General features: G+C 44.4%; 1 protein-coding gene across 8 annotated transcripts in view; it reads left to right on the top strand.

Annotated features, from left to right (window-relative positions):
* LOC138761776 (endogenous retrovirus group PABLB member 1 Env polyprotein-like) overlaps positions 1 to 24,120 on the top strand; it is a 150,448-nt gene that overhangs the window by 19,301 nt on the left and 107,027 nt on the right. For 3 of the 8 annotated variants that reach the window (XM_069934509.1, XM_069934494.1, XM_069934520.1), the window contains one exon: positions 1,935 to 4,187. The exons of 3 other annotated variants lie outside the window; for them this stretch is intronic. In XM_069934509.1, the coding sequence (XP_069790610.1) occupies positions 2,344 to 3,432 (1,089 nt within the window). In that variant the 5' untranslated portion in view covers positions 1,935 to 2,343 and the 3' untranslated portion in view covers positions 3,433 to 4,187. Of the gene's footprint in view, positions 1 to 600; positions 689 to 1,934; positions 11,030 to 24,120 lie in introns of those variants that run through there. 2 more of the 8 variants (XM_069934503.1, XM_069934523.1) reach the window with 2 other exon arrangements.

The raw sequence follows: 24,120 nt of genomic DNA, 5'->3' as shown, positions 1-24,120 counted from the left end.
ATTGCTTTTACGTCCTCTATATAAGGTTACCCGAATGAAAACAGACTTTGTATGGGGTGACGATCAGGAAAGGGCATTCCAGTCCGCCATGCAGGCTATTCTTCAGGCCCTGCCCATTGCTCCCCGCATCCCAGATACCCCCTACGAACTCCGTTACTGATGATGTGGCATCCTGGAGCCTCTGGCAAAAACAAGAGAGCCGCCGAGTCCCCCTGGGATTCTGGTCACATACCATGCCTGAGGCTGCCACTCGTTATTCTGCTTTTGAACAACAGTTACTAGCCTGTTACTGGGCCCTGCTGGAAACTGAAAGAAGGACAGGCGATGCAGATGTTCAGTTGCGACCTGCACTTCCAATAATGAACTGGGTCCTGGCTAATGACGCTAATCTAAAGATCAGGCGGGCTCAGCAGTCTTTTATTGTTAAATGGAAGTGGTATATTCAGAGTCGTGCAACCAGAGGGCCTGAAGGGGTGGGCCGCATACGCGAACAGGTGGCTGATCTTCCGTCTCGTCATGAGGACATTGAACCCACCTTGCCCCCTCCCCTACCCCCTTCACCAGTTCAGTGGGGTAAACCATATAATTCGCTCACTCCAGCAGAACAAGAGGATGCCTGGTTTACTGATGGTAGCAGCCGGTGGGTGCAAGGAAAGCAGAAGTGGAAGGCAGTGGCTTACCATCCCAGGTCAGGAACTCACTTATTGGAGGAGGGGGATGGTGGCTCCAGTCAGTATGCTGAGTTGAAGGCAGTCACTTTACCACTAGACCCCCATGATCACCCTCTTCACTTGTTTACTGATTCCTGGGCTGTGGCTAATGGACTAGTGGTATGGATGCCTGATTAGCAAAAGAACGACTGGCTGATACATGACCGCCCAGTATGGGGCAAACAGTTGTGGCAGTTGTTGTGGGATGCTTCCCATCATCGTGAGATAACCATATATCACGTTGATGCCCATACCAATGCGACGACGAACATGGCACAACATAATGCAGTAGCAGATCAGCTTGCCACTATCAGCCGTGCCGATATTGTCCCCCTGGCTCGATGGGCACACGAACAGAGTGGCCATTTGGGGGAGAAAGGATCAGCTATGTGGGCCTGTACACATGCCTTACCCGTCCATCAGGACGATGTCTGCATGGTCGTGCGGACATGCCCAGCATGCCAGCTTGTGAAGTCCCGCACCGTTCCTCCTGGTCCGCATGACCGAATAAGATGGGGAGATCGCTCAGCTGCGGTCTGGCAAATTGATTACATAGGCCCCATGCCAGACTGTATGGGTAAACGTTACGTCCTAGAAATGGTTGACACCTTTTCGGGCCTGATTTTTGCTTTTCCCACCAAGACAGCTGACCAAGCTAGCAATATCCAAGGACTAAACCATTTAATTTCTCGTTATGATGTACCAGAAGAAATTCAGTCTGATAATGCCTCACACTTCTCTGGGAAGGTAATCTGTGATTGGGCAACTGACAACAGTATCTTATCGGTCCACCATATTCCTTATTACCCACAGGCTGCCGGGTTAGTTGAACGAATGAATGGCTTACTGAAGGAACAAATTCGTTTGTTAACACCACTGGGGACCCTGAAGGGGTGGTACCATGTGCTGCAGCAGGCAGTCGACAATTTGAATCATTGCCCTTTGAAGGGAGGTACACCTTTCCACCGACTGCTTCACGCTTCTGAACTACAGCCTATTCCAGAGGAAAAACGGTAATTTCCCCCATTCCCGAGCCAGAGAATGCCGGACAAAAGGTATGGGTGGCACCATCAGGTAGTGGCCCTCCTGTAAAAGGGGAAATAGTGACACCTGCCCAGAGTAACACTCGGTGGGTTGCTATTGAGGGACAGGATGATTTAGTTTGTTTAAATACCGAATGCTTACGGCATCGTGAGTGACATATGTCAGGCTTTTTTGTTCCAGATCCTCCGTCTTGTGCTCCTGCTGATCTGGCTTAACAGTTGCTTTGATGCCAGCAATTGGATTTGTAATGTCGAGGACGTTCCGAGGGAGTTGCCCATGGGGGACATGGCCCGATGCATTACACCAACTCGATCACTCGCCTCAAGTGCAGCTTATATAAATATGTTATTGCCGGTCACGGATCCTTTATTCTGTTTGTGGATGGACCAACTGAAGGAGTCCATCCCTACTTCTGTGATGGTCATTTTTGTACCCACTTTTTGTCTTGTAATAACTCTGCACCGCCTGTCGCTAAGTGGTGGGAGGATTCCGGTTCTGTGGAGGGTTGGTTGTCTAGTTCACCATCTAATATTCCTTCAGATTTGTCCGAAAATTCCTTTCTCCATGTTTCCTATGCGTACGCTCACCGATGAATATATCTGATTGTTGGATTTGTACCATAGGCCCTTTGCATACCGGTACAGGCATTCCCATGATCCCCATTCCTTTCACCCGAAAGGAGGTTGCTGCCTGGAAATATTTTGATCCCTCCAAAGGCAGGGTTCACATTGATGTTAATAAGCCTGTGCCTGAGGAGGCCCGGTTCTTTAGTCTAAGTGAAATTTTAGGTATTTTTCAAGGATGGCATATTTCTACCCCACCTTATAATATCACGCGCCCCTATTTTATTATTTCTCAACATGTGAAGGGCTCTATCTGCTTTTGTAAGTTCTCCGATAAGCCTGCTGATGCATTGGGATACAGTGACTGTCTGGCATATTCCCCTTTTATTTCCAAGCACCTTATGAACGGGACCTATTGGGTTTGTGGGTCTCGTGCCTTTGCATGGTTACCGCTTACCTGGGGTGGTTGCTGCTATTTGGCATACACCGTTCCCTACCTGCATCATATTTCCCGTTTACAGGATCATCCCTCGCTTATGCGTATGTCCCCTGTTCTTCGGCATAGACGTGCCCTCTCAGGTGCCGAGATTTTCTTTGGCGCCTTGATCCCAGGTTATGGAGTTATTCGTATTTCCCAAGAGGTTCACAAATTATATGATCTGATGAGTTCTATTGCCAATGAGACATCCTTCGCCCTTTCGTCTGTCAGTCAGGGCCTTAATGACCTTAATCACGAGCTCTCTGCTGTCAGGACAGTGGCTTTACAGAATCGTATGGCCCTGGATTTTCTTTTAGCAAAACAGGGTGGCACGTGTGCTGTTGTCGGTTCTGAATGTTGTTCATATGTTCCCGATGTATCCACTAATGTATCTGATATTGTTCAACATGTTTCAAAATCTGTTCGTGAGCTCCAGCGTCTGGGTATTGTGGCCCACAATGATAGTTTGAGCCTTGGTTGGAATCCTTTTTCATGGTTAACTGGTACATTTGGGGGATTGGGCCACAATATTCTCCGTTGGTTGCTCCCATTATTGCTTATTTTTGTGCTTATTATAGTTTTAGTTTCTTTTTTTCGCTCCTTCTGTACTCAAATGCTTGTTAGGTCTCGTAAGTGACAGGCTGCGACCAAGGGGTGGAATGTAATGGAGGATTTAGACCAGCTTATGCAAGAAGGGATGCAGTTGCATCAGGAGACATAATCTAAATTCCACCATGGGGCCCTAGACCAGCTGATGCAAGAAGGGATGCAGTTGCGTCAGAAGACATCATCTCAATTCCACTACGAGGCCCAGGATGCATATTTAGTAGACACACCTAAATTCCACTATGGGGCCCAGGATGCAGTTGAATAGGAAGACATTATCTAAATTTACACTATGGGGCCCAGGGATGCGTATGAATCAGTAGACATTATCCAACTTCCACCATGAGGCCCAGAGATGCAGTGGTCTTTTGTTGGTTGCAGACTGTCAGGAGACCTTGAAGATAATTAAATCATTTGTTCAAAGAGATAAGATCTGAGGTAAACAACTTTTGGGTAATATAAGCCACTGCTGAAGTTTGAGAAGTCCCACCCTTCACATTATGTGTTTCCTGAGGTCACTGTCTTTCTGATATGGGAGAAAACCATGGCCCACTGGGGCTGGAGGAATCAGCTGAAGGCTCTTTATCTGTAGTTAACTATGAACTTTCTGATTGTGTAACTCTAGAACAAAATTCAGAAGCATTTTTTCAAAAGGTTTGCTTCCTGAGAATAAATTGGGGATTATGATAGGCAACTTGAAGCTGAACACAAATATAATTTCAGATTTACTGTATTACTTAGGAAGTTGGCAAAATATTAAATTAACCTTTTGCGTACTGATGGTGACACACTGTGTAAGTTCACATTTTGTTGCTGATTTTCATGTGATGCCTCTTGTGTCCAATAAAAGTCGGCCAGCATTGATGGATTCCACTTGCCATGATATCACTTTCCCGTGGTCGCATTGTCTTCATGAAACCTTTCACCATGTTCATCATTGCACCAGGATCAGCAGGGAGGAAGGTCCAAGTGGAAATGCAGAAAATTAATTTTCAATGGCATGTTGCACTTCATGGATTTATATGCTTGAAGTAGACTGAAGATGTGACAGGAAATCATAAAAAATAGTTTGTGATAGGAAAGTTTTGCGGTGATATTCATGATCAGCAGCTCAAAATCTATAAAATAAGTGTTCAGGAAGCAAAATCTTTATTATCCAGTGTAATTGGAAGTGTTGTAGCACATGTGAGCGTAGAGAAGAATGACACACCAAATCCTTGGAAAACGAGATGAGTTTATTGCTCTGGCCATCGTGCTTATATGGGCCCCAGGCGCTGACATCAGGGCATGCCTCATCGGAGCACCGGCCTGGGATTGGCTGGTGTTCCCACCAGAGTTCCCCGTATTCCTGCCGCGCGGAGGTCACCTGAGACGATGGCTGGTGTCACCCTAGATCTATGCAGTCACTGCGTTCATCAGCAATTTTGTCTCTGCGTGCATGTCTCTGCATGCGGTCCATTAGACGACCCCTCCCCCCCAAGAACCGGTGACTGGGCCATTGTCTGTAGCCTTAGGGAGCTTGTCCCTGCGTCGTGAGGCTGATATGCAATTCATCACAGTGCAGATGTGCCCGTTTCAGATGGTCAACGGTAAAAGTTTCCTCCTTTCCACCGATGTCGAAGATGAAGTTGGAACCATTGTCCCTAACGACCTTGTGGGGCCCCTCGTAAGGACAGCCTGTGTGCGCCCCTTCTCACGAATATGTACTAACAAGTCTTTAGGTCCCTGGAGACGTTATATTTGTCTGGGCTGCCCATGTGGTGGGGGTTGCCGCGGGACCAATGACCCCAGTTTTTGCTGCAAGTTCTCGAGGTTCACTGCAGGGTCTTCCGGGCATTTATCGGGAGCGAGGAACAACTCGGGGGATGATCAAAGGTGCGCCATAGACCACCTCTGATGTCAAGTCATTGAAGTCCACCTTCAGCACGGTATGAATTCCCAACAGCACCCAAGGCAGTTTGTCCACCCAGTTTAGACCCTTGAGCTGGGCCATCAAGGATGCCTTAAGGCGCCTGTGGAAGCACTCCACCAACCCATTGGACTGACGGTGAAATGCTATGGTGTAGTGGAGCTGTGTCCACAAAGTTAGCCACTGCTGCCCAGAGGTGAATTGTGCCCCCCGTATGAGGTTAAGTGCTCTGGATCACAAATCAGGGCACCCATGTGTCAAAGAGTGCCCTGGCGCATGTTTCTGTGGTGGTATCAGCCAGCGGGAGGGACTGTTTCTGGCCACTTCGAGGAGTAGTCAACCATGGTCAAGAGGTATCTTGCCCCATGGGAAACTGGCAACGACCCCACTGTCAATGTGTACATGGCTGAACCTGCACCACGCTGGTTTAGGTGTGGGTGCTCTGGTGTGAACCTGCACTTTAGAGGACTGACAGTTCGTGCAGGTCTTGACCCACTGGCTGAGCTCTTTACAGAGGCCATACCAGATAAATCTGGTGGCCACCATTTTGACTGTGGCGCGGATTGCGGGGTGCGCCAGGTTGTGGATGCCCTTGAAAACCTGGCGCCTCCATGCAGTCGGAATGATGGGGCGGGGGCTGCTGGTAGAAACATCACAGCTAAGTGTCAGGTTACCTGGGCCAACGTGGACATCCTCCAACATGAGGCCGGTGGAGGCAGTCCTATATATGGGATCTCAGGGTCCTGCTGCTGCACTTTGGTGCAGGCCATGTAGTTGACCGCTTGGGACTGGGTGTGTACCGACTCGATCGCAGGGAGTGCCAGAGTGTCGGCTATCATATTGTTTTTCCCTGTAATATGTTGAATGTCTGTGGTAAACTCGGACACATAAGACAAGTGTCTCTGTTGTCAGGCTGACCACTGGTCCGATACCTTATGGAAGGCGAAAGTCAGTGGCTTGTGATCGGTGAACACCCTGAAATGCAGACCTTTCAAAAAGTAATGGAAATGTCTCACCACCAGGAACAGTGCCAATAGTTCTCATTGGAAGATGCTGTATTTGTGCTCTGGGAGGCAGAGGTGCCTGCTGAAAAAGACCAGGGGTTGCCACTGGCCCTCAATGAGTTGTTCCAGCACACCCCCTACTGCTGTGCTGGAGGCATCGACTGTCAGGGCAGTCGGTGCCACTGGTCTGGGGTAGACCAGGAGGGTGGTGTTGGCCAGCGTGTCTTTGGACTGGAATGCTCTGGAAGACCCCTTGCCCCAAGTAATGTCTTTTGACTTGCCTGCCATCAGTGCAAAGAAGGGGCACATGATGTGTGCCGCTGTCGGTATGAACCTGTAGTAAAGGTTTTATCATACTGTCGAATTCCTGTAGCCCTTTTACCATGTGTGGCTTAGCGAAATGTTGGACCGCCTCATCCTTCTTGGTGAGGGGTGTAGCCCCGTGTCTGTTAATCCTGTGCCCCAGGAAGTTGATGTTGTCCAGACCGAATTGGCATTTCACGGGCTTAATGGTCAGCCCAAACTCATTCAAGTGGGTGCAGAGTTGTCTCAGGTGGGCAGTGTGGTCTTTATGGTTGCAGCTGGTGATGAGGATATTGTCCACGGAATATCTATCCGGAATGGTGGCTTCGTTAGTCATTGCACAGCCTCCAGCCACCCGCTGACTTGGTGTCTATGTGGAGGGATGAGACCCAGGGGCTATTGGAGCGCCACACGATGTCCAGTTCCTCCATTTTCAAAAATTTGTCCTTGGCCAAGTTAAGTTTTTCAGGGAGGAGGCGGCTCGCCCTGGCATGGAGGGGAAGGCCCTCAGTCGTGATCTAGTCCTTCACTCCATATTTGGGTTCTGACCAATGGAAGTGAGGTGTGGTGATGGTGGGGAATTCCATCAGGATCTTGACAAACTTGTTGGTTGCAGTACTTCCCAAGTGCAGGAGGGGGTTGGTGAGCTTGGTGCATTTGGGGGCGAGTGATTGGAATGTCCAGACATGTATCAGTCAATACCCTTTGATGTCCACCAGAAGGGAGTGGGCCCTCAGGAAGTTGGTACCTAAACGTGGTTGTTGTACGGCTGCCATGGTGAACATCCAGGCGAACCAGCGGTTCCCAGAGCGGAGGAGCATGGAATGGATGCCGAAAGTTAGGATACTGGAGCAGTTTACTGCTCGGAGTTCTCGGCCCATTTTGCTGCAGCGAGCCTCGTGGGGGGGGGGGTTGATGCTGTATTGTGCTCCGGTGTCCAGTAAGAAGCATTGGCCCGAAAGCGAGTCCTGGTATGTAGGAGGCATTATCGACAGCTGGCCTGGGCATTTCTCTGGAATGTGCAGGGGGAACGGCAACATTGGGCATTGGAGCCCCACCGTTGATGATAATAACAGTACAGCTCACTGGTGGGGCATCTTGCTTGGTCGGTCAGATGATCAGTTGGATGGCCAGTCAGTGTTTCTCGTGGCTGGGGATTATTGGCGTGGTGTTATCACCTGGTCGATTGAAGCACAGGTGTCCCTCTTTGCTGCCCGTAGCACATCTGCTTGGGCAGCCACCTTTTTGGGGTCCTCGAAATCCTCCTCCGCAATGAGCAGCCTCTCCAGGAATATTTGCTGGAACAGCAGGCAGGAGGTATGGCCATTGCAGAGAGCAAGCATGTTGCTCATGAGGGCAGATGGGGTCTTGTCCCCCAAACCGTTGATATGCAACAGACAGGCAGTGCGCTTGAGCTATGAGAGCCCGAGAGTGTGGGTTAGTAGCTCTTTGATGATCACATACATTCCTTGCTCTGGGGGCTGCTGGAGGAAATCGATAATCTGGGCTGCTGTGTCCTGGTCGAGTGTGTTGACCATGTAGAAGTAGCGCGTATTGTGCTCGGTGATCACTCAAATGCCGAACTTCACCTTGGCTTGCTGGAACCACACCCATGGTCGGGCAGTCCAGAAGCAGGGGAGTTTCAAAACTACAACATTGATCTCTGATTGTTGCTCCATCGTCTGGTCCAAAACTCCGTTTGGGGGGACATCATATGATGTCATGAGGAACACCACACAACCTACTGACTCCCAAGGAATTTACCAAAAAAAACTACATATTGAGAAAAGTTAAAGTTACAAAAACTATTTTAAAGTTACTTTAAAGTGTTTATCAGTAAGAAAAAAGATGTCTCCAAAGAAGGAAAATGTTTTAAAAACCACACTAAAAGAAAAAACTGGACGACAGAAAGGAGAGAGAATTTGGGCCTACATTATCCTCGAAGCAGGCCGTCGAAGTTCAATCTAGACCCATTGGAGATACCCCTGGTGAGGGACTGTCCTCCAGAGCCATCCCTGCGGCACTCTGCAAAGATAGCACCACTGGAAAATGTAAAATTATACCATGCATGCACTAGGAGTCGCATGTGTGCTGTAGAAGAAAAAGTTTGAAAGAAAATCTCCACAACCTTTAAAGGGCCACTCCAGCATTCTAGTTACAGAGGGAAAGATATTTTCAATGTGGAGGAAGACTCCAACAACTCTGCAAGTGAAAAAGATGAGACAAGTCCAGAAGAAGAAGGATTTAAAGGCAAGGGAAAGACTTTTAGTAAGAAAATGGATAAAATTGAGACCAAAATTGATAAACTTTCAGATGCAGTTAAATTTTTAACTGTAGAACTAAAGTACATTAGAATTGATATGACTAAATTGATAAATAATGTTTCACAAAGGGTTGATAAATTGGAAGAAAAAATTCAAGACGACTGTGAAGAAGTACAATATATTGCAGAAAGGTCAAATGTTAATGAAGATTTGGTTACTGCTTTGGTTTCTATGAATGAGAAGTTGCTTAAGAAAGTTGATAGTTTAGAAAATGTCAGCAGAAGGAATAATCTCAAAATTGTAAGGATGTTTGAAGGTAAAGAACGACAAGATGTAATTCGATTTTTTTTTCCCCAAGAATGGATAGCGGAAATATTTGGGCAAAATAATATTGAAGATAAGATTTTGATTGAGAGAGCCCATAGAGCTGTTAGGCCAAAACCGGGTCCGAATCGGAGACCTCATTCTATTTTGATCCGATTTTTAAATGATCAAGATAGAGAGAAAATACTTGGCTTAGTGAAGAGCCAAAGAATGTGGACCTTTGAATTATAAAGGGGATAAGATTTTCTTTTATCCCGATTTGAGTCGAGCTCTTTTGAAGAAAAGAGTTTAACCCGGTAAAGAAAGCTTTACACGATAAACGTTCTAGATTCGTTCTTCGCGATCCAGCCATGTTGAATATATTCTTGCCGTCGAAGAATCAGCAGAATGTGTTTTTTACTATTTATGTTCAGACTGAAGAATATGTTAAAGACTTGTCCAAGGTTCAAATATTTGTGCAAGAGGACTTGCTGAAATGAATTTTTGATGTATAAAAAGGGGATGTACTCCCTTTCTTTTTCCTTTTTTTTGGATGAAGAGATTTTGTATGGGGTAGTATTGTTGTTTTAATGGAAAACATCCTCCCCCCAGGCATCGGAGGATGTTAGTTGATTTCTGGTGATTACGTGTGTTTTCGCGGCTTGACCACAACCCGTAAAATGGAGGATGGTAATACTAGTATCTCTGCCTTTTTTGGGGGGGGTGGGGAGTTCTTTTATTCTTTTTTTTTTCTTTTTTTGTATAATAATTTTATACAATATTTTTACTTTGAATAAATTTAATGTTTGTGGATTGTAGATGCTGACAACTGGGACCAGATTAACTTGTAGGAGTGATTGATGGGGATTTTTTGAAATGTATTGATAAAAACAATGAGTAAAGCGGTTAAGATTTTTAAAATATTTTTTTATTTTTCTCACTGTGAACCATATCAACCAAAATATATACAAATGTTTCTCATTAAATATACACAGTGGCATTTTCTCCCTTTTTTCCCCCCTACCTTCCCACCCCCCTCCAAAAGCAATAAATATTCAACATATACAATACAATAAAACCATAAAACAATGTCATCACACAATGAAAAATAAACAAGAAATATGTGTCATCTACTTTTACACACTGGATCAAGTCGTTTGTCTACTTATCATTTTAGGGGGTGGAGGTCCGAGGCAAGCCCTCTTTAATGTTCCATGTATGGTTCCCAAATTTGTTCAAATAATGTGACTTTATTTTTTAAATTATGTTATTTTTTTCCAATGGAATACATTTATTCATTTCCATGTACCATTGCTGTATTCTCATGCTCTCTTCTATTTTTCAAGTTGACATTATACATTTTTTTGCTATTACTAAGGCTATCATAATAAATCTTTTTTTGCTCTTTATCCAATTTGAGGCCTAATTCCTTACTTATATTACTTAGAAGAAAGATCTCTGGACTTTTTGGTATGTTTTGTGATTTTATTTAATATCTGATTTAGATCTTCCCAAAACATTTTCACTTAACTGCTTTACTCATTGTTTTTATCAATACATTTCAAAAAATCCCCATCAATCACTCCTACAAGTTAATCTGATCCCATTTCCTTCTTACTGCGAAAACATCTATCTGATAATGTTGGATCCCATTTTTTTAACTTTTGGGGCGTGATATATAACCTGTGTTACCAATTATACTGTATCATGCATAACCTTGTGTTTATTATATTCTTCATAGTTCCAGAACATAACTTTTCCCACGTTTCATTGTTTTATCTTTATGTCTAAATCCTTTTCCCACTTTTGTTTGGGTTTATAGCTTTTTTCATAATTTTCCTTATCTTGCAGCTTAATGTACATGTTTGTTATAAATCTTTTAATTATCATTGTGTCTGGTAATCTCAGTCTGTTTCCCAATTTATCCTTTAAATCAGCTTTCAGTTGATGATATGCAAACATTGTACCATGAGTTATTCCATATTTGTACTTCAACTGTTCAAATGTTAAATTATTTCCCAAAAAAACAATTTTCTATTCTTTTAATTTCTTGTCTCTCCCATTCTCTAAAGGAAAGGTTATCTATTGTAAAAGGGATTAGCAGATTTCGGAAGAGAGATGAAAATTCCTAAGTTAACAGAATTTGAGATCTTGATTTCTCATTCATTAAATAAGGGCTTTATTTCTGAGATGTACACATTGTTGCAAGACACAATGAATAAAATAAATTTAGATAAATCTAGGACCAAATAAGAGTGATTTGTCATATTGATCAGGCTGATTGGGAGATTATGTATCATGATGGGGGTGACTAAATTGCTTAATGTAAGATATAGTATGGTTAATTATAATTTTTTGCATCAGTTGTATCTGACCCCTGAGAAATTGAAAAAATATGGATTTAGTCATTCAGAAATGTGTTTTAGATGTGGAGTATGTGTAGGAATATTTTTACATTCAGTTTGGTTTTGTGAAAAGGTTCAACCATTTTGGCAAAGAATTAGGAAATTTCTATTAGATCCAAAAATTTTCCTGTTGGGTAGTAATGCCCTACTTACTGATTTGGGGTTGAATAAGTTTCAGACAGCTTTTCTTCCTCGAGCATTGGTGGTAGCGCGTAAATGCGTGGCTGTTTCATGGAAGGATGAGGTTGAGGTGAATATAATTCATTGGCAATAATGAGTTGAAATCTTGTATTTATATGGAGAACATAATATAATTATGTTTTTTTTATTAAGATGTGGTCACCTTATTTGAATTGTATGGGTTTAGTAATATCTTGAAGTGTTGTATGTTTTTTATTGCTCCCCTTGCTGGGTATGCTGAGGGTGGGTGGGGAGGGTGGTGCCTTTTTATATTGCGTACTTTGTATAAGTTTTTTTTGAAATTTTTAAATAAAGTTGGAAAAAAAAGACTTGCCAAAGTCCTGAAAAGCAAAAAAAAATGCAAGATGCAAATTAGTTCAATATAATTTCATACACCAATTATATCTCACACCACAGAGGTTGCATAAATCAATATCTGAAATGTTGGAAATGTGATTTAGGTGTGGGATAGAAATAGGAACATTCTTACATGCTACGTGATCGTGTGCGGAGGTGAGACCTTTCTGGCAGCATGTTACTGAAATATTAACAAGGTTAACAGGCATGGCCTTCACGGGTACCTGGAGCTTTATCTTTTGGGAAACTTCATTGAAATACGTAATAAACTAACTAAATTCCAAATTTAATTTGTTAAAATAGCCTTCGCAGTTGGCTAAGAAATTTATTGCAATGACTTGGAAATCCAACTCCCTCTACATATAGCACAATGGACTGTTAAGATGCATAGTTGCATACCTATGTAAAAAAAAATTACATACAACTTAACAAATATTACATATTTATTAAGATATGGCAGCCATATTTGGATCAATTGTAATCATAAATATAATAATAAATGCTGCTAAAGTATAAATTCAAGTGACCTCCCCATATAGACGGCGTGTGGATTTATACTGTTAAAGGCAGGAAGAGGTTGTTTTGCTTGTTTTTTGGAAATAAAAAGTTGTATAATACATATAATATTGGAGAGTTTTTCTCTGTATATTTATAGAAAAAACAAATAAAATATACAAAAAACCATTTACTCCAGTTAATTAAACATGGTGGAACTGATTTGCAAGGAATCTGTTAACTTTAATAGCCTTTCTAAGATTTACACATTGGATCATAATCATTAAGGTGGACACTTGGGCCATGAACTGTATTCACTGAGAATTGCGAAGGAATGTTGGAGACTGTCTTGTCCTTTTCTTGATCTTTTCTTCTGTTCTTATTTTGCACCAAGCTTTTTTGTTTTGCACAGCTTTTTGAATAAGATTTATTGTATTCATTTAAATTAAATTTAAAAGTAGCAAATACTGTCTGTAGTGTCGTAGTTATTTCGATGGCACGGAGTTTTCTGGACTAAAAACTCAATTTCTCTTGCAGTTTAACAGGTTGAAAACTGCCGGACTTTATATTATTTGGCCCGTGGCTCCTTATATTTTTCTGTATGTAACCCATAACAAAAAAAATCACCGCTGCTGTAATGTAACCATTTCGTGATAACGTCCCGACATGTCAGCGACCCTTAACAAATGTCAGAATCAACGCTTGCCTAACTCTAATGAACAAAACCGGAGAACATTAACTGACCGAGAGATTAGCACTAGCTTTCATTTGGACCGCGCGAAGTAAGCGGCTCGATAGATGGCACCAATGTAGCACACACTGTCAGTCAGCAACAAACGCAATGAATTCATTCACTTCGCTCTAGTCTATACTTTCGCTATAGGTATCCAACACTAACAGCAAGCAGTCCCTTAAAATTTTGCTGGTGGAACTTCCCATTCCTTAAAAAAAAGAAATTGGATTGAAAGAAAAGGCAGATTCATTCAGTTACTGAATGGATTCAAAATAGGCCATAATCATGAAATTAGTAATAAACCAGAGCATGCCTAAAAATAACAGATTCCTTGCAAATGAGTTCCATTAGTACCTTGAGCATTCGAATTCCCATGGCATAGAAGGCAGGGACACGATGAAACAGGCCTGTTCCTTGCAGGTTCTTTGTCTCCATGAACTATTCTGGAGCCACGGATTTTAAATATGATTTACCATCCCTTCCCAACCCAGTCTTTTAACCTGTTAAGAAGCTTACTTGAAAACAGACCCGGCGTCTTCATCTCAAGTCTCTCCCTCTTTTGAGAAATCCTATTTACTCTACACCCTCCACAATAATTGGAATTTTTTTGGTCGCGAGAGGGAAGTGGAAAGACCTCGAGGGCAAATCAAAGTGACAGAAACCACTTAAATAGATGTTCAGTTGAGAAAAGTAAAGGAGGAAACGAGTGAGGTAATTGCCCACCTTTCTGATTATAGATCCAGACGCTGTGAGGGTCAGTTAGATGAAACCGCAAAGAGCATGTGTGGGGGAGTACGCGGACACGGTGTGTCGGTATGTGTTGGGGGGGGGGGGGGGTCATGTACACAGATCTGTCTGTGTGTGGAGGGTGTCAGTCCCACCGACCATGGATGTGTTGACTGGGCGAACGGACACTGGAACTCGGCTCCCCGTCCCCTGCGCTGGTGCGGGCTGCCTCCAGCGACACATCTCCCTCGGCTTCTGGAGGGCGGTCTTTGCCCCGGAGCCCGTCCGCGCTCCTACATCACTGAGACACGCGAACCTTTGAGTTTTCCAAGTTCAGGTTTATTACCACCTGTTTGGACAAATACAGTAGAACATGTCGAATCGACCGCGCTGTACACATATACACAACACATAACATATATGCATAAAGAAATAATTTAAAATAAATATATATAAATATTTAGAGAGAGTTTACTCGATTACAGGATACTGTTCATAAATCTCACTCCCTCTGCGGGAAGCATGGCAGTCCTGATTCTGATGCTCCTATACCTCCTTCTCATGGAAGTTGGGTCAGTTGGCTGATAGAAAGGGTCCCGTCCTCGACAATTCCTTGTGCCCTGTTCCCCGTGAATGTTGTCAGAAGAGGAAAGAGAGACCCCTGTGATTTCGGCCCCTTTGATGATCCGCTTGGGGTTAATTCCGCGCGCAACGAGCTTCAGTGACTCATAAATAAACGACCCAATAAATAAGTAAATAAACAAACATATAAATCAGTTCATTTTCCGGGGTTGTCCATCACTTGCCTCCCGGACCCTGGTCTCATACGGCTCAGGGAAGCCATCCCCACTCGGGACTCCGGGCGGCCTGGACACCCTGGCTCGGGGTGTGCTCCCATTCGCCGGGCGGGCCGCGGCTATAGTTGGTACCCGGGTCTGCAGGACCCTGAGGGAAGTCCAGGCCCGCTCCCGGAGCGCCGGGGCTGGTCGCGCTCCCGGGGAGGCAGGTAGCGCCGGACCGTGGCCGGGTACAGCACCCGTCGGGACCGCCTGGTCCTAACGGGCTGGCGGCGGGGTTTCGTCTTCAGCTGCGCCGGCTCCCAGGTGAAGATCTCGGCCTGCGGTCGGAGTGGCGCCCGGGGCAGCGCCTCACGGGGACCCGAGGGCTTGCGGCACATGTGCGGGATCGGTAGCGGCTGGGCTTCGGCCTCCGTCTCTCTCGGCTCCGGGTGTCAGCGGCTGGGGCTCTCTGTCTCCGTCTGTCCGCCCGCCCGGCGATCCTGTGCCTCTATCCCCCTCTGCGTCTCTCCTGCCTGATCCCCAAGTTATATCCATGCCGAGCGCTGGGGCCGGCACTTCAATCTTCCCTCCCTCCGAAGATCTCTGTGACTCCCAGATCGCCCACTCTTTCCGCGCCGTGACGAATGGTGCCGCATTGATCGTCAAACATTCCAAGGGAATGCGTGGGAGAGGAATAAATGTAAATATAACAGCGAACCACAGAAGGGAGGGTTATTGATGGTCTCGCTTTCTGGATTAATTCATTGCCCATTCCTGCTTGTTCTCCACAGGGTGGTAAAATGCTGCCAACTTTCTCACCCAGTGAGACCAGCGATGTGTTCTGAGTCAGGGTGGTATTTAACTCGAAGGGAAATATGAGTTTGGGATGTGATGTTTGGAGTAGCCAAGATAAATAAATATTGTAGATGATACACACTGCAGCCGCTGTGCAGTGGCGATGGAGGGAATGATGTGGATCTGTGAAGCAGACTGCTTTGTCTCAGATGGTGCTTCGCTTCCAGACAGTTCTTGGATCCAGACCTAGTGCATTGTACTCTTACACTTCTCATGTGTTTTAGAACATAGAACACGACAGCACAATACAGGCCCTTCGAACCTCGATGTTATGCCCATCCATATATTCCTTTAAAAAAGTACTAAACCCTCCCTACCCCATAACCTTCTATTTTTCTTCCATGTGCCTGTTTAAGAGTCTCTTAAATGTCCCCAGTGTTTCGGACTCAACCACCATCCCTGGAATGGCATTCCAGGCACACACAGCTCTGCGTGAAAAACTTACCCCTAATGTCTTCCCTAAACTTCCCTCCCTTCACTTTGTACTCATGTCCTCTGGTGTTTGCTATTCCTGCCCTGGGAAACAGGCGCTGGCTGTCCACCCTTTCTACACCTCTCATAATCTTGCAGACCTCTATCAGATCTCCTCTCATCCTTCTCCACTGCAAAGAAAAATGTTGCAGCTCTGCTAACCTTGCATCATAAGACTCATTTTCCCATCCAGGCAATATCTTGGAAAATCTCCTCTGCATCCTCTTCATAGCTTCAGCATCCTTCATGTAAGGAGGTGACCAGAACTGAACACAATATTCTAAGAGTGGTCTCACCAGAGATTTGTAGAGTTGTAACATGACCTCTCCACTTCTGAATTCAATCCCCCTATTAGTGAAGCCCAGCATCCCATAGACCTTCTTAACTATCCTATCAACCTGTGTGGTGACCTTGAGGGATGTATGGATTTGGACCCCAAGGTCCCTCAGTTCATCCACACTCTTAAGTAACCGACCATTAACTGAGAACTCAGCCTTCTGGTTTGTCCTTCCAAAATGCATCACCTCACACTTATCCAGATTGAATTCCATCTGCCCAACTCTGCATCCTGTCTCTATCCTCTTGTAACCTTTGACAACCTTCAGTCTATCCACAACTCCTCCAACCTTCATATCCACATACTTCCTGACCTATCCTTCAGCCTCTTCATCTAAGTAATTTATAAAATCACAAAGACCAGGGATCCCAGAACAGATCTTTGCGGTACTCCGCTAGTTGCTGACCTCCAGGAAGAATACCTTCCTTCCACTATTACTCTCTGCTTTCTACATCAAGCCATTTATTTTATCCACACAGCCAAGGTTCCATGGATCCAATGCTGCAATGCTTTCTGGATTAGTCTCTCATGGGAGACCTTGTCAAATGTCTTACTAAAATCCATCTACTGCTCCACCCTCATCAATTTATTTAGTTATCTCCTCAAACAACCTCATTTAGGCTCATGAGGCATGACCTTCCCTTCACAAAGCCATGCTGACTATCCTTGAGTAGACTGTACTTCTTCAAATGCTCTTGGATCCTATCCTTAAGAATCCTCTCCATTAGTTTGCACACCACTGACATTAGACTCACCGATCTATAATTCCCAGAATTCTCCTTATTACTTTTATTAAACAATGAGACTACATTTCCCATTCTCCAATCATTTGGCACCTTCCCTGCAGCCAAAGAGAACTCAAAGATCATAGCTTCTGCTCCAGCTGTCTTTTCTCTCACTTCCCACAGTAGCCTGGGTATATTGCACCTGGCCCTGGGGACTTATCAATCTTCATGTTTTTAAGAAGATCCAACACTTCCTCAACACTGTCCAGCACACTAGCCTGTTCTATTCCGACCTCACCCTGGTCAAGGTCCTTTTGTCTTGTGAATACTGAAGCAAAGTATTCATTTAGGACCTCCCCAACCTCCTTCACCTCCATGCTTGTGTTGCCTCCATTATCCACTAAGCCCCACCTTCATTCTCATCATTCTTCTGTCCTTCACATACACATAGAACACCTTGGGATTCTTTAATCTTGCATGCCAAGGCCTTCTCATGCCGTCTTTGAGTTTTCCTAAGTCCTTTTTTAAGCTCCTTCGTAGGTACTATATACTTCTCATAAGTCCTTCCTGTTTGCTGCTTCCTTTATCTAATATATCCTTCCTTCTTCCTTTTGTCTAGCTGCCTCACCTGTTTTGTCAACCATAGTTCCCTTGTCCTACCATCCTTGTCCAGTGGGACAAACCTATCCTGAACCTGTCATGATAATGAATATGTATGAGATGTACCGGAAGTCACGTGGTATGAGAGAGAGATAAGAGCACAAGCAGGAGAACAAAGGAAACTGGAAAATATAAAGACACTGAGAAGTTTACATGATAAAACTTGTGTTTGATGTTTTATTAACTTCACATTTCGGGCCACAAATGTGACATTGGCGACGAGGGTGAAAGAAGCTTGAAGAAAATTAAAGACTAAACAAGATTACAGAGGATTACAGACAACTTCAAGGTGATAAGAATTTTCTCTTTGACTCAGTACTTTTGGGGCTGGAATATTTCCTCATGGCTGGGGCAGACGGTGACTTTCTAACACATAGTGGAATTGCTCATTTTGACCCGACTGGTTATGCAAGCACTGTAAGTGTGAAGTGGAAAGCATGGCTGGAAGAATTTGAATCCTACGCCGACAGTCGTGGCCTATTTCTAGATACCGGTACAGTTGAACAAAAAGCGCAGAGAAGGACGTTACTTCTTTTCACTGCTGGACCTGCAGTTCGGGAAACATTTAAGACACTTTTGAATACTGGAAGGAAGGATGAATACCGGAAAGCGGTAGATACATTAAATGCACACTATGTAGTGACACCGAATGCTACATTTCAACGCCATTTGTTTCGGAGAACGAGACAAGAAGATGGCCAGACAATTGCTCAGTACGTGACGAGACTACGCCAGCTAGCTGTTGGATGCAATTACATGCCAGCTGATTTGGACAACCAATTACTGGATCAAGTCGTACAGCACTGCAGATCAGATAAACTCAGAAGACGTCTACTGGAAAGAGGGAGTGAGTTGGAACTCACCGATGCTTTAGCTATTGCTGCTGCATTAGAGGCTGTTGAAGGGCAATTTCATACCATGACCCTGAAAGACAACACAAGCCAGCAAATTAAGAGGCTCTCACATCGCCATAACCATCCAAGATATACGTCGACACAGGACGTGGAGTGTTATCAATGTGGAAACCGAGGTCACTTTGGAAAAGACCCATATTGCCCGGCCAAAGGCAAAGTTTGCAGAAAGTGTGGAGGTAAAGACCACTTTGCAAAGAAGTGCAAAAGCAAGTCCAATGCAGACCAGAAGAGGAAGAGTACAACTTCCAAAGGCAAAGCCTGGGGGAAAGGAAAGTATCCTGGAAAGAAAGATACCATTCGCCAGATAGACGGTGACGATGATGATACCCAGGAGGAACAGAGTTGTTACCAATTTACGTTGAATGAGATACGTCATGAGAAGGTCCCAGTGATCATTGGTGGAGTGACAGTGCAGGTCATTGTAGACTCAGGCAGTGACAGTAATGTGATTGATCGACATTTATGGGAGAAGTTGAAAAGGAAAAAAGATCATCTGTACCTCAAAGAAGTGTTCCAAGAAACTGTATCCATACACAGCAATCAAGCCATTGCAGACCATTGGATGTTTTACTGCAACTGTTGAAGCTGGAGATAAGTACACCGAAGCAGAGTTTATGGTCATAGAAGAGAGGGGAGAACCATTGCTGAGTAGAAGCACAGCGCAAGACCTGGCAATACTTCATATTGGAGCTTGTGTCAATTCAATTCAGTCATACGAGGATATGAAGCAAGAATTCCCCGCAGTCTTCCAAGGAGTAGGAAAGCTGAAAGGGCGACAATTGAAGCTAGTGGTAGATGAAACGGTCAAACCCAAGGCACAACCAATGCGCCGAACTCCGTTTGGACTTCGTGGGAAAGTCGAAGCCAAAATTAAAGAATTGATCGAACAAGACATTATTGAACCGGTGGAACATTCGACACAATGGGTCAGTCCTGTAGTGATTGTGCCCAAACCAAAGGGTGACCTAAGACTATGTGTTGACATGAGAATGGCCAATGAAGCTATAATTAGAGAACGACACCCTATACCAACAGTGGAGGAAGTACTTCAAGAACTAACTACCAGCAAGGTATTCTCAAAAATTGATCTGAAATGGGGCTATCATCAATTAGAGCTGGATCCAGGTTCCCGAGATGTAACAACATTTGTGACTCACTGTGGATTGTATCGTTACAAGAGACTATCATTTGGAATTAATGCAGCTTCGGAGATCTACCAGTATGAAATCCACCGAGTGATTCAAGGCATTCCTGGAGTTGCCAACATTTCTGACGACATCATAGTCCATGCACCAACGAAGGAAGAGCATGACAAACGGTTGAGGCGTGTGCTATCTAGACTACAGGAGGCAGGCCTTACCGTGAATGGAAACAAGTGCCAGTTCGGTGTGTCAGAAATGGACTTCATAGGACACAGACTTACACGGGAAGGACTAAACCCTGCAGAGGCCAAGGTGAAAGCTATTGCAGAGGCACGTGCACCTCAGAACGCAACAGAGGTGAGGGGTTTCCTGGGATTGGTTAATTTTTGTGCAAAGTTCATTCCTAATTTCGCTACAGTGGCAGAACCACTAAGGAAACTAACCAGGAAAGGTGTTCCATTTCATTTTGGATCTGAGTAGAAGAAAGCGTTCACAGCGCTGAAGCAAAGCCTGACAGATGCAAAAACTCTTGGATATTACGATCCGGCGGCATCAACCAAAGTCATAGCAGATGCCAGCCCGGTTGGTTTAGGAGCCGTGTTGGTCCAGATGAATGATGGAGGACCAAGAATCATTGCCTATGCCAGCAGATCGTTATCAGATGTGGAGAGAAGATACTCTCAGACAGAGAAAGAAGCACTCGGACTTGTATGGGTCTGTGAGAGGTTCCATGCATATTTATACGGCATTGAATTTGAACTCATCACAGATCATAAGCCATTAGAGGTGATCTATGCACCTAGATCCAAACCATGTGCCAGAATAGAGAGATGGGTACTCAGACTACAACCCTACAAATATAAAGTAATCCACATTGCAGGGAAAACAAACATTGCAGATCCGCTGTCCAGATTGGTGAAGGATGGTGGTCCACAATCCAAGTCAGAATTGGGAACAGAAACAGAGAGCTTTGTACGCTTCGTAGCTATTCAGTCAACACCGAAAGCTGTGACAACGAAGAAAGTCGAGAGAGAATCCGAACGTGATCCAGAACGTGATGGAAGTAAGAGAATGCATACAGAGTGGACAATGGGACAAGTGTACTCACAAGGCTTACATTCCCATTAGAGACGAACTTTGTTGCATCGGACAGTGTGTATTAAGAGGTTGCAGATTGGTGATACCGCAAAGATTGAGACCGAAGATCGTATCCTTAGCGCATGAAGGACACCTAGGTATTGTTGGTACCAAGCAAAACCTCAGGACCAAGGTATGGTGGCCAGGTTGTGATAAAGACGCAGAGAAATTTGTTAAAACTTGTCACGGATGTCAAATCACAAGTAGGAGTAATCCGCCAGAACCGATCCGGAGTACGCAACTCCCGACAGGACCATGGATCGACGTAGCTGTTGATTTTCTTGGACCTTTACCGACGGGTGAATCAATTATGGTAGTGATAGATTACTACAGCAGATACTATGAGTACGTGGTGTTGAAGTCCACAACCACTGAAAAAACAATACAAGCGTTAGCAGAGATATTCGCAAGATATGGATTACCTGTTTACATTATACTCTGACAATGGTCCACAATTCATTTCAGAGACATTTGCGGAATACATGAGGACCACAGGTATCCACCATCATAAAGTAACTCCGAAATGGCCGCAAGCCAACGGAGAAGTAGAGAGACAAAATCAGTCCATTGAAAAACGATTGAGGATTGCACACGCAGAAGGACAAAATTGGCGAGAAGCATTTCTATCTTATGTAGCTGTCTATCAAGCAACGCCTCATGCAACCACTGGAAAAAGTCCTGCAGAAGCATTTTTTGGGAGAAAAATCCGCACAAAAATGCCAGAAATAAAGGAAATCCGAGACGACCAGGAGATGAGGGACCACGATGCTGAAAAGAAAGGTGCAGCAAAGCTGTACACAGATTCGAAACGTGGAGCCAAGTACTCAGACATCATGCCAGGAGATAATGTTCTAGTGAGGCATGAAACTGGTGGTAAGCTAGACACACCTTATTACCATCAACCCTATACTGTCGTATCCAGAAGTGGCAGTATGGTGACAGTCAAGTCTCCGACTGGAGTCCTGTATAAGAGAAATGTATCAGGTTTAAAAAGGTACCAGTCCAGAGATACATCGAGCGAAGAGGTTGAAAGGCCAATACGAGATGCTGAAACTGAGAGACCTGATGATGTTCCAGAGGCAGTTACCAGCACTCCTGATGAAGTGACTAGAGCGCCAGAAACACCCGAAGCCGTGGCGAGCAGTATGTCCGACGCTGAGAGTGAACAACCGAGAAGCGACGACAATATCGCAGGCAGGCCGAAACGAAACCGGAAAGTGCCCAAACGATACGAAGACTTTGTGCCATAGTTTTAATAAGAACTTTGGGACAGTATTTAATCTTATATCATAAAGTGCATGTATGAGTGCTGTAGGAAGTAAATTTTATGTAGTTGAGTTATAGTATTACCATTAGTTACGATGTTTGTAGGTTTCCGAGGGATATTGGTAAGTGAAGGTAAAGTTTATTTCTGATTAAAGGAGGGATGTCATGATAATGAATATATATGAGATGTACTGGAAGTCATGTGGTATGAGAGAGAGATAAGAGCACAAGCAGGAGAACAAAGGAAACTGGAAAATATAAAGACACTGAGAAGTTTACATGATAAAACTTGTGTTTGATGTTTTATTAACTTCACATTTCGGGCCACAAATGTGACAGAACCCACCACAAGTGATCCCTAAACTTCCTCCATATTAGTTCTGCACTTTCTCCCTTGAACATCTGTTTCCAATTTACTCTCACCAGTTCCTGCCTCATCCCATTGTAATTAGCCCTTCCCCAATTTAGCACTTTACCATTTTGTCTACTTTTATCCTTTACCACAGCTCAGGAAGTTGTGGTCACTCTCATCAAAATGGTCCCCCATCTGACCAGGTTCATTACCCAGAATTAGATTCAGTATGGCTGGTCCACATACTGTATCAGGAATCCTTCTTAGACACACCTGACAAATTCAGCCCCATCTATCCCTCTTGCAGTAAGGAGGTGCCAATCAAGAAAAATATTGGCTCTGTGGGAGTTAGTGTGTGAGTTAGTGTGTGTGAGAGTGTGAGTGTCTGTGAGTGAGTATGTGTGTATATGTGTCTAGGAAGGGGTTTAGGAGTTGCTTCACTCTGCCATGGAAGGTGTGCTGACTGTCTGCATCACAGTCTGGTATGGGAACTCCAATATCCCTGAGTGTAAAGCCCTCCAGAAGGTTGTGGACATAGCTCAGGACATCACAGAAAAAACCCACCCCACTACTGAGTGCATCTACAGGGAACCCCACCATCGGAGGGCAGCAGCAATCATCAAAGACCCACACCACCCAGCATATGTTCTGTTCCCACTGCTGCCATCAGGAAGGAGGTATCGGTGCCACAAGACTCACACATCCAGGTTCAGAAACAGCTGCTACTCCTCCACCATTAGACTCCACAACGACAATCAGAGACTCATTTAAGGACTCTTAATTGTGAATTTTATTGATTTTCTTTTGTTTTCTCTGTACTGCACAGTTTGTTTACACTCGTTATCTGTTTACAGTTCTTTTATTTGTTTACTCGTTTATGCTGTGTACAGTTTATTTTTTGCATTACCAATTAGTGGTAATTCTGCCGCGCCCGCAGATAAAAAGAATCTCAGGGTTGTATGTGATGTCATGTATGCACTCTGACAATAAATCTGAAATCTGACTATGACTGATAAGCCAACTCTCTGTGTCAGATCCCACCCACCCGCTGCCTCTCTCTAACACCCAACAACGACATACTCAGATCTTTCCTGCATGTTTTTTTCGGACTGTAGTGAAATATTACTCCCAATCTAACCTGTGCTGTAACTAACCTAGAGTTTTGCAATATATTTGTGAGGGGGAACTTTGTCCTGTAAGTAACCTTTGCTGTAACATAGGATTGTCAGTATTTGGTGGGACAGTTTAGCAGGAGCTTGGTACTCTGGCAGGAATGGGGAATTAACAGGATAAACAATTCAGCATATTACAGGGATCAGTGCTAAGGCCACAACTAACAAAATGCTGGAGCAACTCAGTGGGTCAGGGAGCATTCATGGCAACCAAGATTCCTGATGAAGGG

Source organism: Narcine bancroftii, chromosome 1 (assembly GCF_036971445.1).
Source record: "Narcine bancroftii isolate sNarBan1 chromosome 1, sNarBan1.hap1, whole genome shotgun sequence".
NCBI classification, from domain to species: domain Eukaryota; kingdom Metazoa; phylum Chordata; class Chondrichthyes; order Torpediniformes; family Narcinidae; genus Narcine; species Narcine bancroftii.
This window is presented reverse-complemented; position numbering and strand designations above follow the sequence as displayed.